Source organism: Gouania willdenowi, chromosome 9 (assembly GCF_900634775.1).
Source record: "Gouania willdenowi chromosome 9, fGouWil2.1, whole genome shotgun sequence".
NCBI classification, from domain to species: Eukaryota; Metazoa; Chordata; class Actinopteri; order Blenniiformes; family Gobiesocidae; genus Gouania; species Gouania willdenowi.
Window position 1 is genome coordinate 12,094,447 of NC_041052.1, and position 14,724 is coordinate 12,109,170.

The 14,724-nt window shown below is 37.0% G+C and overlaps 1 protein-coding gene across 1 annotated transcript in view; it reads right to left on the minus strand.

Moving 5' to 3' along the window:
- The window catches only part of adamts3 (ADAM metallopeptidase with thrombospondin type 1 motif, 3), a 208,010-nt gene that overhangs the window by 61,619 nt on the left and 131,667 nt on the right, over positions 1–14,724 (minus strand). Inside the window, exons 9-10 of the mRNA XM_028457181.1 lie at positions 10,679–10,822; positions 7,649–7,781 (exon numbers count right to left, since the gene is read on the minus strand). Coding sequence (XP_028312982.1) covers positions 7,649–7,781; positions 10,679–10,822 — 277 coding nt within the window. The remainder of the gene's footprint in view (positions 1–7,648; positions 7,782–10,678; positions 10,823–14,724) is intronic.

Genomic DNA, 14,724 nt, shown 5'->3' on the forward strand with positions numbered 1-14,724 from the left:
AGGAATTCACTGAGATTGCAGCAATGATTAGTGCACGTGCAGAAGTAGTGGAAACCGCCCAATTTAAATGAGCGTTTTGTACGTGTTGTGTTAAACATGGAGCGTGAAGGAGAGTTGAGTGCGCTGAAGTAAAAAAATAAATTTAAAGCAGCAGAATTGGAGGTGTTAGTGGAAGCTAATAAAAAAAATGGATGAATTTCAGCAAAGACATAGATAGTAAGATAAATTCTTTATTCATCCCGAAGTAGGGAAATGTGCGTGGATGTAAGGGACGGAGTGGGTGCATGCCCGTGCGTGTGTGTGAGAGTAAGCCGCAGAGGAGAGACGTGTGTGCGTGCCTATAGGTAGAGTCAGACAGGCGACTGGGACAGGTTCCAAGCTTATGTTTATAGTGCAGCCATATAATAAAGTGCAGCTCTTCAACAAAAGAACAGCCTGTTCTTCCGACGCGGCACCATCTTTAACAAGCGTGAGGTGTACGGGAGTGATCCCCGGAGGAGAATCAGCCTACAGCCATGGAGAGCGCGAATCTCTGCTGTTTGTTGTGAATGAATTTATCCCAAATATAATAACTCGAGGTCTGAAAATGCCATCCCTCAGTCGTCTTTCCTCTCCCCTGCCCCGTCTCCTCACAAATATCACTGCTGTCATCACTGCGCAAAAAGCTTTGACACCACCTGGTTGTGGGCCGTGCTAATTTTATACGGAAAAACAGAGGCAGCAATGAAATCCAGTTTTGATGAATTACATTGCTTCCCCTGCATTAATTTACTTTCATTTCCCCCTCCCATTTCTGAGCTCCACCTACTGTACGTATTCATTAGAGGGAAAAGCGCTAAATGGATTGAGGGCGCATTGCGAAGCGCAGCAGCAGCGCACCTCGGATTCCCTGGAGTTTGTATGGCTTATTAGCGCATGGAGTGACATTTGCACACATTTTAATACCCCTAAACCTTTAGTGAATCTGCCCCTAAGTGCTATAGTGCAGCTGATTATGGACCGATATACACATTCAAAGTAAAAGTGTTTTGTCCTTCTGCAGCAATATGGAGAATGACGACATTTAAGAGTTTCTATTTTACCAAGCAATCATTGGGACGTATTGCAGTCTAGTGTGCACAATTACAAAGCCCCCCCCTCACAATGTGGCTTCATTCCCAACTCTTTGTATTTTATGTAGGCATTATAGTTTCAACAATTGCACCTATGGATTTCTCCTCCTGAAGCTACTCAATGCCCATCCGGTGCCTATCAGAAGCTGTGTGCTTTAAAAAAGCAGTTGTGTTGTTATCGATTGTTCAATAACCACACAGAAAGGTAGGACATTCGATCCTATTCGCAATAACACTGAATGGTTGTTCATTTGTGTCTTCCTTATTATGTAAGCAGCAGCATGAAAGGTTTCCAAGTAATCCAATTACAACTTTCTCAATCATTGATTAAAGAACGTAACATCAAGATGAATATCTTTTTTTAATGTGACAATATTATTTATGTCAGTTGTATAATTGTGAGAATTGTAATTGCGTAATTGGTCATAAACTCATTGAGTGCCATTCACGTCTATAGACATGAATTGGTTTAGTAACGTGGAGTGCCATTCACGACTATAGACGTGAATTGTGTTTTTTGGCTGGGGTTGCTAGGAGACAGTGTGACGAAGCTCTCCGGTGAACTAACGATCTAACTTGTATCAAGATGTAGTGACCAACTGGTGGCATGTAGGTGGCAGCAGGGCACCTTTAGATGAGAGATCACCCGTTATGGGCAGAGCTCAGAGGGAGAGGAAAGGAGTTTGCACGATAGAAAATGGCGCTACGAGAGTTGAAACCGAAGAGTCCAGCAGATCACAGCAGCGCACACTCGACCAGAACTAAGTGGACTATTGAGAGTGTCGCAATGGTGACATAAAACGACAAAAAAAACAAAACAGGGCAAGCGCCGACACTCTGCATGTCTGGGAGGAGGAGGCGTGTGTGGAGAATGACGGGGGGGGAGAGACTTGGAGAAACGCCAAAATACAGTAAGCAAACCATTCAACTCTGACATAGATAGCAAAATAATAATTATAATGTTGCCATCAAAACCCAGTTTCAGTGTTGTTTTTGTAGTCTTATAGAAGGAAACCAATGTTGAGGTGTCCCTAAAGCAAAAAAAAAAAAATGCTTCAAAGTCACTGATAGATTTTTTCAGAAAAAGCTGTTTTTCTCAGCTTGTCCCAAACTGGCGATTTGTGTGAAACTTGCCTCTATTCAACTGCTGATTACAGAAGAACGTAACAAGCTAGAAACTTTCTTCTGATGAAATTAGAGACTAATCTTTCAGAATCAGAATTCAGATTGTCATAGTACAAAATATTCTGTGGGTCTTTAAAAATTAGTCAAAATGCTCTAAAACGGCTGGCAGTGAGTGGGTAGAAATTTTGAAAATTGCTGGCCCCGAATGAGTTAATTACAATAATGATGTCACTATAATCAAAATTGAATTGTAATTTAGTTCAGTTAATTGACTGTAATTGTAATTGGCATATAAAAATTAGAAAAAAATTAGAATTGATTAAACACAAAACAGAGGAACCATGTTACAGTTCTATGGCTTACACATATGTAGTTAAAATGATTAAAATATGTTTCATATCAAGTTCACCTGTCAGTTCTCTTAAGGATCATTTTAACATTTAAAAAATAAGTAAACAAAATAAATTGAGGGGTATACAGACAGAAAAAAGGGCAAAAATATTAATACCAATATTGTCATGGATTAGGAATTACAAAATTGGATGATGATATTTTGAATGTATTTTACAGCTGATTTAAGATATGGGACAAAAACAGACCCATTATCATGAGAGAAGCTAACAGAAAGCTAAAGTTTTATGGGGTTGTTTATTAAAGACTCAGTAATTGTGATTAATTGTAAATTAACTGTAGTAATTGAGAGCGTAATTGTAATTAACTTTACAGGGAACATAATCATTTTAATTTTAACTGTAATTGGAAAAAAATTCTGGTCAACGTAATCATACAGTAGTTGAGTCGTTATTGAACATGGATAATTGAATGTGTAATTGTAATTTAAAAATGTAATTGACTCTAACCCTGACTTATGTAATAAAACGTTTTTGTGCAGGTTGTTATAAGACTAAAAGTACTGACTGCCATTTAAGAAGCACATAGTCACTGTGTTTGGCATCCCCCTTTTCCATATCCTACTTTGTGTGATTGTTGTTTGCATGTAATCTTTTTTCTTTTTACAGTCCGGGTATTATAAGATGTTTAGATCCTTTAGCTGTAGCAGCCTGAAATCGGTTTTGTCATCCGTCCAAAAGTGCGTTTTCTTCCTCTCGCCAGCTGTCAATCTTCTTTTTTGTAGGGAAAAAGTGGCACATGTGCAGAATGCCACATCTGATCTTTATCGAGCTATCCTGCCTACATGTACCTTTAGCTTGATATTCAGTGTCCAGCTACAAATATCACAAATAAATGCGAAAACAACTTTAATAAAAAAGGGGGTGGGCCCCTCGAGCATATAATCAAATTGTGTGAGGCACGTTGAATTACCTATGAATTGATATATCACACGACTATGTTCCCATTAATTTGGAAATGACTGGAAATGGGGGGGGGGGGGGGGGGGGGGGGGGGGGGGGGGGGGGCTCCCGGGCCCCATTTTAAAAAAAAAGGGCTCTGAGCATCTCATCATATTCATTCATAGAGTATTCATATAAAGTGCATTCTGATAGAACAAGAACTAACAGAGGAGTAGTCATTTGAAAAATGGGGGGCCCCTGGTGCCCCTGTGACACATAGAGGGTAGTGGGCCCCATTTGTATATTGCTATGTGCCAATGATTCGGTACCACCAATCGTCGTAATATTTGACTTGCAAATAAATGAGAAATACACTTTTTTTTTCTTTTGCCACCCATCAAAAATCGGGCTCGGAGCATCAATGCGTACACGTGAATAGATTATACCTACCAAATTTCAGCCCGATCCGTTCACAGATAACAGAGGAGTAGCAATTTTAATAATAATAATAATAATATGTCATTCATTCCATCATTATGCTGTATGGTTGTTTTTAAATAGTTTTCTAAGCAAAACGTTGTAGTGATAATAAGGGGGTACTTGGATTCAGAAATAAGAAAAAGGGGGTACTTGAGCCAAAAAGGTTTGAGTTGGTTTACCTTATTGTGACTTATATTATTTTGTTGTGTTAATGTGAATGTTATGTTAATGTTACCTCAAACAACCAGGGGTTCGTCTTTAACCTTAGGCATTCCCTTGAGCAGGCATTAGCATGCTTTTATCAAGTGATACAGTTAGTACTTTAATATAATTTGGGATGGGACATGCAAATTCAGGGTAGGAATTCATTAACTTATCAGTGACTTGCTTTTCTTCTAACCGGCAACAAATGAACCGATTACATCCTTGTTAATTTGCTTTGTGTCTTATACAAGGTAATCAAATGTGAAGCAAACCAAGGTGCGTTTCGCCTGTATTGAGCCTACAGGCTGAGCTTGACCTCAGTCTTCATACTGGGTTTGATGTGATTAGATAGAAATTAAGCCTGCTCCTTATGAGATGCTTCCAGCAGTGGGAGAATGGAGGCAAGTAATCATTCACCTGTTTTTGTGAGGCTTCTCCATTTGAACTCAGCACATATAATTACAGTAATCAGTAAGTCTTCATGTCTCTGAAATATCACAGTGGGTGGGATGGATGGATGGATGGATGTCTGCTGTGTTTGATAGGTCTACGAAAGTAAACATTAAAAAACATTGAACTTGATTAGATACACTTAAACAGTTTGTTTTATGTAAGTAAGTATTGGTGTGAATTTAGTAAGTATATCTATCTATAAAAGACAGAAAGGTCTGTGCGCGTGCGTGTGGAGCGAAAATCTCCCCGACGTGGTGTGAGTTTGACCTGAAACTTAGTAGACGGCTTCCAAATACCCTTCCCCAAGTGTGTGCATCTGTTATTTTGGAGTAATTTGGTAGAGCAAAACGGTCAAAACGTTAATTTTATAATTACGGCTCCCTCGGTAAGAGTGTGGTATTGAGCACGCTACTTCCGGTTCCGGGTTCATGATGTCACCGCGCCACAGCTTGTTTGGGTTAAAAAAAAAACGGGTCAATATTAAAAAATGTTTTGTACCGCTAAAAGTCATTTAAGTTAATATTTCATGGTTATTCAATATTATTCCCGTGATTACGAACTTACTTTAAATCTCAGGTCACAGACTTCACTTCCTCCTTTGTCTCCATGACTGTGGGCGGTGGCTGTGCTGACGGTTGTTAGCCGACCTTATCGCAAACATTCTGCTTCTTCAAACAGAGGAATGTAATGTTTTTGTGAGCGGATGGGTCCACAACACGGCTCTACTATGATTATTGTTTGTTCTGCGCAACGGTGAGTGTTTCTTTTTATATTATTATATGTCCTAAGAAACACGCGCGCACGCACACGCGCACAAACACAGCTGATGCAGATTATGATGACTTCAAAAAACATACATTCCAGAAAAATACAACTAAATATGAAAATGGCTCAAAATACACAAAACTAAATATTTATACAAAAAAATACACAAAACTAAATATTTACACAAAAAATACACAAAAAGACTCCCGAATCACACTACAATGGCAACAAAAACAATATTTATACAAAAAATACACAAAAACACAACAGAAAGATACAAAAATTCGCAATTATACCCCTTATGCTCCCACATGAATGCATACTTTTGACGGGCACTGTACTAATAGATTAAAACTGTAAATCTGCTTCATTTTTTAAACTAGCTTTTTTGGTTAAAGTACAAAACATAACAGGGAAACTTTAGCAAAAAAGGAACATTGCATTAACAGATATACAAGTGAGAGTGCAAAAGTTATTAAAGTTATGTAAAATGTTGCCTTTTATGTTATTTCCGTCGTTTGGAAGTTACACACGTGGTGCTCTAGAATGTACTCTATAATGTTAGCGAGATATGTATACCAAAATGACAAATTTTCATTTGATTACAATTACGTTGTCAATTACTAAAGATCCTCATGCATCAACACATGACCTAATAAAAGTTAACCTTTCTCTTATGTTAGCTTCTCTTATGACAACAGGTCCTAAATCAGCTGTAAGATACAATATCTATCATCTAATTTTGTTCCTATCTTTTTGTTACCTTGTTACGCTTTCTAATAAATGAAAATATAGGTTTCAATATTTTTGGTGTGGGCGTCTGAACCTTTTTTGTGTCAGTATATCCCTAGATGTTTTTTTTTTTTTTTTTTTTTTTTTTTTAAATGGTCAAATGTAGGAGAGCTTGATATGAAACATATTTTAATAATTGTTAACTACATATGTGTCAAACTGTACATAGAACTGTAACATGGTTCCCCAATTTAAGTTAACTTATAATCGACAATTTTCATAGCAATTATTGCCTTTGAGATAATCAGACGTGTTTGTGACCCAATGCGACGCAGCTGTTGGACAAAACAGCGGACTATCACCTTGAATGGACTATTCCTGTAGTCAGTAGTGGTGAGGATGACTAGAGAGTGATGTAGATACTCCGGTGAGTGTTTGAAACAGCTGACAAACTCCACTGCTGACGTAATAAACACACACCGTGGAACAGCATTTGTCTGACTCACAATCACAATAGCCGCTTAGATAGCCATGTGTTTTACTGTATTGTGCAGTTGTTTAGCTGAAAACAATAACAAGAGTGTGTGCATGGCAAAAGAAAATTGCTATAGTGATGAGCTGTTGTGTGGAGTCAGCTTCTACAGACACACCCACTCATGCATATGCATGAAGGCCCCAAAACAGTCCGTTTTTAGAAGCGTCATTGAACTGACGTTTCAGTGGGCTAAAAATCTGGAAAACAGACAAGTTTGGGAAAATATACTATGTTCTGGGGGTTCTGAGAACAAATGGAGATGAGTTTAAGATTAAATTTAAGATTATTTTAGTTCTTAAATTGACATCAGTGCAGTCAACAAGGATAATAGTCAGTTAGCAACATCCCTAATCTCTATCTACTTATTAATGTTCAGTTATTTACAGACAGCCTACTGTATACAGATAGTGCTAGACTACTGTCTGATGTTTCCTTACATACAAAGCCCACCATGTTGTGGTAACATGGTTTGTTGAATAGACTAGTAGACTTCACACATTACATTTAAAACAGATGAATATTATGAGTATGAGTTATTACTGTGAAGGACGTCACCACCAGCGGATGTTGTATTTACAATAGTTCTCTTTATTTTTTTCATTGACGGCTGAATTCCTACACTTAAAAAACAAAAAATAATGTGGAGATAATCCAAGTAATCAGATTACAGTACTCAGATTTTGAAAGTACCAACACTGTGCAACTTCAAACAAGCATCTTGCTTGGGGCCCGAGACAAAGTCAGAACAAGCTGAAATTCCCCAAGGAGCAGAAGGGCTAAAAGCATCTCTGGCCTTTATTTAGTATGAATGCAAGATGTAAAAGCGTTGGATTACAGTCCCTCTGACTTTTAGGGTTTAAATGAGGTGTTATTGTGATAACATGTTCCCTGACCCTTTTGCAGCTAGGTTTCATTTAGAAGTAGATTTCTTGACCCAGGACCATACTCACTGAAGTGCAGATCTTATAGCCCACGCCAAAGTCAAATCGACACTGCTCATCCATGGAGTAGTTGATGCCAGGGAGTTCAGGGAGTTGTGGCCAGTCATGTTTGAAGGGGTCATCGAGAAGACAATCGTACGTGCTGCAAGGAAAAGAAAGATGGTGAGATAACTGAATGAAAGCATGATGGTTTAATAGCGTCTGATGTCTTGGGAGATTTTTAATAATTTGATTGTTGGTTTAATGTCTTTATTGTTGATTTAATGTTTTTATTGTTGATTTAATGTTTTTATTGTTGATTTAATGTTTTTATTGTTGATTTCAAACTCTGTTTAATGATTTTATACTCTGTTTCATGTTTCCTGTTGCACTTTAAAATCATGTAAAGCACATTGCATTACATCGTGATATTTCAAATATCAAACATTTTGACCAAATGTATCGTTACCGTATAATTTGTCTTTTGGCTACTTAAACAACTTATGTGTTCCTTTAAATCCAGACATAGGGACCTCGTGTAATGTATAAATTTAGAGAGGGTTAGAGAATGTCATTGTCTGTATTGACTTTTGTCTCCAATGAATCCATAGATAATGGCTGGTCTCGCTCTAAACAACAGACAACTGTAGGTGATTGATCGACCTGCCTTTTGAGCTGCTGTCAATAGCTATTATCTATTTCCCCCCATGCCAGAAATCGACTGTTTAACTGTTGACTGGAAAGAATCAATGTGAAACTGAACATGGTGTATGAATATGTTTTAAGTGCAACGGTTATGATGAAATATGAATCCTACATGAGATAAGGCTGATCTAATTTGACTAAAAATTTCAGGTGAGGATGAAACTGTATATATTAGAGTGTCCAAACAAAGTAAACCTGTTCAACCAATGTAGAAAGCTCACATCCATGTGACCTGACTTGCAAACACCCCCTATCCAGCGGTTTAATTCAGTGCCAGAACCTGCCATCTCTGCATGACTGCATGACAGCATCACTGCGAGCCCAACCCCAGCATCTGTCGGATGTTCAATGCTATATGAGTGCTAATGTATTCAGTGAGGAGTGTTTCACAGCGTCAAAAAATATTGAATATTGCCGTGTTCCTCTTACGCAACAAAAAAAAACATTTATCTATTCAGTAAATTGAAGTTCCTCAGGAAAGTGTAGGTGTGTGCTGACAATTCAACCACAACATCTAAAGAACAAGAAATAACGAATCAAAACTTTATGATGGACAGGTGAAGTGAGTTTGTGTAACTGCGACAGAGATGAATACATATACAGTATAATCCTCCTTTATATTGGAAGCAACAACAGTTGAAAGAAGTGGAGGCATACGATTTTTTGACTCTTTAATCTTTCCGCGCTGTCATTATTCTGACACTTGCCTCGATAATGATGTAAGTCATGACTTTTTAATGCTGTGGTTATTTTTATAGGGACTTCTATAGTATAATGTGATACTTTTATCTTTTTCTGTCTCACTTGCTTTTATTCACTATAGGAAATAGACCAAGTAAGTGCTAAACTGGGTAAACTAAAGTTGTCTTTCAGTTACAGTTTAGTTTATTCATTTATATATTATATTCAAAGATAAATCACAATCTAAAAATACTGTATATAACAAGACTTAAACAGGCAGAAGCACAAATGATTAAATGCCCAACATTCAAGTTACCTTTTTCAATAATATACACAAAAGAAATGAAAGCATTCAACAAGTACATTAAAGTTGCCTTTTTTTAAATACTGCAAAAAAAAAAAATATATATATATATATATATACTGTAGACGATTTTTCCTAAAAAAAAATCTCAAAAAAAAAAATTATTTATTTTTTTCAATGCACTTAAAAATGACTGCAGACATCAGATATATTGTCAAAAGTGCAACTTTATTGCTGTGATTGTCCTCAAGAGTTAAAATGTATAGAACAATCCCAAAATAAAAAGTAAATAAGGCTCAGTCATTCAACAATTTCAAGCTTTAACCCAGGTTTAAGCAAAAGTGCAACAGCAACTTCACAGTAGCTTAAATTTTCTGATTAAGAAATCAGATAACTACATATTTTATAACATAACATTACAATAAAAAAAGTGACTTCACTGAGCAACAACCCATTTAAACTAAATTAGAAGTTAACTAGAATTAGAAGAACTAACTAGAAGTTATTTTTTGTCACTCATTTCAGAAAGTGAAACCCATATACTGTATGATATAGACTCATGACACAGAGTGAAATATTTCAAACCTATATTCGTTGATCATTACGGTTTAAAGGTAATGAAAAATAAGATCAATTAAAAAAAAAAAAAAGAAGAAAACATTTTAAACAGTAATGTCAGGCTTCTTTTCTATGCACTCAATACTTGACCTGAACCCCAAAGTGAATCTATGGCCTATTGTCAAGAGGAAGAAGAGAGACACCAGACCCAATAATGACCTGAAGGCTGCTATCAAAGCAACCTGGGCTTCTATTACACCTCTATTACACCTCCATCACTACGTCGCATTCATGCAGTAATTCATGAGAAAAAGAGGAAAACTACATATTAAGTGCATTGAAATAAACTTTTCAATTTTAAAATACCCTTTTTCATTGATCATATGTAATATTCTACTTTCTGAAACACTGCATTTTTAATTTTCATGATCTGTAAGCCTTAATTATCAAAATTTCAATAATGAAATATTTAACCCTGTGTCAGGATTCTATATCTTATTTGAGTTTCACTTTCTGAAATGAGTGATAAAAAACGTTTAACTTTTTCATGATATTTTCATGATATTTTTTTAGATGTAAAGCAAAGAAGAACCTGTTTAAAGAAATTCCACATTTCTAGGTCCTAAAAGGTTGTTTGCATATTAAACAGCACATGACCTTTTTAAACAGGTGCTTTGTTTAGCAGTGAAAAATCATTTGGTTGCAAAATGATTAAGTAAGACAGTCTGCTAACTAATCTGGTAACGTCTTTGGCCTCATTGGGATTCACAATCAACAAGCAGTAAAATCAGTATCAGTAATTAATAACTCACTGAATGTATCTCTTCAGCTCTTGCCCACTACACATGGACCAATGGTATCGATGGAAAGCTGCCTGCACCAGAGGGGCCATCACACTTCCCATAGCGGTTTCATCTCCACAGCGGTTTCCTTGACCATCGTGCTCCATACCCAACCTGCACTCACAGACACAAACATGTATACATTAACATTATAACACATGTCAATAGATTGGCATTTTTAATACAGGAAGTATCCACTCCAAACCTATTGTATTGGAGAAGTGATTGACAAATGAGAAGAAAACCTTCATGTAATTAGTGGACTGATATAGAGATACGAAAATCTTGTTAATAACTGAGATGGATGTTTAGAAGGTACAGAGATTTTGCTGTAAAAAGAATAAATCAAACCTTTAACCTTACCAGCAGCCATTAACATTTGAAAAAAAACCTAATTACTGAAAAGATAAAACAGACTTTTTGACCAGCAGATGAGTCTTCACCTGCATTAAAGAGTGGCTAAAGTGCATCTAGGCTGGAAATGAAAAGAAATGATGTGATTATGGGTGGGGCTCCTAGAGCAGTTAAGACACACCCAGTCTAAAATCTCCAAATAATAATCTACGCTGTACTTACTACCTACTAATACTCACTTTATCTCTCTATTTACAATTCTCTCAATCCAACCTACTCGCAACAGATTGTCAAGTCCACAGGTGTTGTTTATATAGAGGGGGCGGGGCCAACAGTGGTGCTACTTAAGAAGCTGCCAAATCATCACAAACCACCATTCTCAGCCAAAAGCAAAATGTGATTATAGTTGGGTTTCAACCCATAGATGGCAGTCACTCTTACATTATTTACAACAAATTACACCAAATCAAAATATTTTGATGAAATTGTCAAGAGTTGGACAAAAAATAAAGGAAGAACCCTATGTAAAGGTCCAGTATTATGCTATTTTTCACCCATCTCAAATTGTTCTAAGAACCCCAACAACATAGTATTTGAGGTTTATTTTCCCAAACTCACCTGTTTTCCAGATTTTTAGCCTCTGAAAAGTCAGTTAAACGACGCTTCTAAAAACAGGCTGTTTTTGGGCCTTCATGCATATGAGCAGGTGTGTCTGCAGATGGCGACTCCACGCCACAGCTTTATCACCATTGTGATTGTCTTTTGCTATCCACACACTGTCAGCCAAAAAAACTACACATTCCAGTAAAACAAATGGCTCTTTAGGCATCTATTGTGATTGTGAGTCAGACAAATGCTGCTTCAGCATGTGTGTTTATCACATCAGCAGCAGCAGTAAATCATTAACATTCACTTCCTTATGAGCCATAAGTAGGGTTGGGTACCGAAACACGGTACCAATATGGCACCGGTTCTGACGTAAACGGTAGTACCCAGACCCATATAGGAACCCCCCCCCCCCCGGTTGTTGATCGTGACGTCAGTGCCACTACTCAGCAGATTCAGCACACCCGTTGCTGATAGAGAAAGGATGAAACACCACATGGAGTTTACTCAAAAGCCGAACAATGCACCGTGCACCCGGAGCTAAGCATGTCAACAACAGCAGCAGCCTGTCGACCTCCCCGGACAAATTGAAGTGAGTCCCGGTCCCAGCGCTGTTAGTGTGGCGGACATCATCACAGATGATGAGAGCAGCCTTTCCTCTTAGCAAACACCCTTGCCATTCAACGTGTGACAACAACATATGAGCTATGTCTATACTTAAACTCAGTGTCCTGACATTCTTAATGTTAAGCACATAACACGTCGTGTTTGTAGACAAAAGGTTGAACTTAAGCTTTAACACCAGATTTAAAAGGCACAGTTTTGCATTTACACAGGAATGCAACAGATTGGCTATCTCAGGGGTTTACTGCAACCTGTGGCTCAGGAGTCACATGTGGCTTTTTGACTCTATATATAGCTTTGAAAGAAAAATGTAAATAAGAGTTTGTTATTTTTTATTTTAACAAAGGCTATTAATGATTATTGACAAATAAAATCATGATAACAATTATCATCTCCAGTATTATATAGTTTAATATAATATTGTTTTTTCACAATGCTGCCCCTTTAATACCCTAATACATTTGTGCTATGCAGGAAAAAGTGGTTTTGGGGGTTTAGTTACTCTAATTGAAGACAGGCCCTTACACAGCAACTGTGTCGCCACTGCACAAAGTATCAACCATCATCCCTTCTTACAAACCATAGCAGGCAGCTGCAGCAGCTGGCCAGCACCATATGGAACAATGGCTGCCACCCCTTAGCCAGAGAGTTCCAGCTCTCGCCATGTGGACAGATTTTTAACACCTAGGACCACACATCATTGGAACAGCTTTGTTTCTGCTGCATTTTCCGTTTTAAAAAGGTCAAAGTACATTCCACCTTGATGCTTAGATTATAATGTATTCCTATTTAAAGGAAGCCTGATCAGTTCTTAGTAATGTATCATCACTTTGTATTATGCTTTTAACATGTTTTTTGTATTGGCAGGGTTAGGGTTCACCCTAACATTAGAGGTTTTTTAGGATGCCAGTTATTCTTTTTTAATCCAGTTCAGTGAGCCTGTGAGTAATTGCTAATGTCACTCCCTGTAACTGTTCTGTGTTTTAAATGTCTTTGTGTACCACAATTAAGTCATCCTGTGTGTATTTCTATTTGTGGGGTAGTTTTGTGGAACAATCGTGATGAAACAATTAAACTAAGTATGACTATAATGCAGTTTAAAAAACTCTTTGAAAAGTACAGAAATGAAGAAGGAGAATGGAAATCTCACAGATTTAATGATGGCGCCTGTGCATTCTGTTTGTTTTTGTCCCATTTTACGTAATAGCTCAGTTGGAGTATTTTTTTGTATTGTCAATTGAGTTTATTTCATTGAATTTTGCAGTTGTTAAAGAAGAATAAAGAAAGTAGCGGGAGGACTTAACAAGCACAGGCTTCTTCTTATCCTTTGTCAAATGAATCAAATGTTTTGTATAGAAATGCACTTTTTTTCTGGTAATTTAATAGAGATTTCTGTTGAGATTTGTTTATTCGTGTTCGTTGTCATCCATTTTTTTATTCGTTCCTTCGAAATAAATTTTAAAAAATCCTTGAAACATGAACCATACACCAAAATCCAGTAAAACTAAAGTATACATTCACAAGTTCATTTTCTTGAAAAAATAAAATAAAAAAATTAAGCAATTTGTACAATATCACAAAAAAAACAGCAGCTTGGAGATGATAATCAGATTTTACATATAGACTACATAATGTGGACATGTAGTTTTTATGTAAAATCTGTTTTCCACCAGTTTAGAATGCAATTCCTCTTTAGCCTTTATTCAGTATAACATTTAATACCATAGGAATGTGATGCTATTTACAGCAGAATATTGGTATTTCTTTCATTTAAAGCAAGCTTAGCTGTTTCTAATACATCTATAAACTACTATGCAGCTGCTGGCTGTCAGCTTATTTGATGTGCGTCTTCCTCTGGGCATTCACACAACTTCAGTGAAGAAAATGTCAGCTGGTCTATTCAGGTGTCAAATTAGATAAATGTCCCTCAGGATGACGATTCAAAATTTATAAATGCATTTGGCAAACAATTCTCCTTGATTGTTTGAAGAAAACCACTTTCCCAGGGAGACGGAGCCTTTTTATTCTATTAGGAAAGTTCTGCACAATGAAGCATCACACATTGGTTGTTTGGCAACCATCACTCCATTAAAAACATGAGATACTTCCTCCTTGATTATGAAGATAAGAACCCACTCAGCCACTCCTACAAAACGGGGTTCTTCAGCAAACAATTAATCATCCTCATAATACCAGTCGGCTGATGTCATACGCTACACCCTAGGTTCCCAAAGTGGGGTACGGCTAGCCCCAGGGGTATGCAAATTGTCATGGGGTACTAGTATTAATGCTAGCTAATACTAATATTAGGCTAATGCTAGGTTAATACTATATTTATGAGAATGTTAGGCTAATGCTATGTTATAGCTTATTGTTTTGGGGAGAGCTATTTGGCTGGTTTTAATATGTTGTGACCACCAGGGGGCATCGGT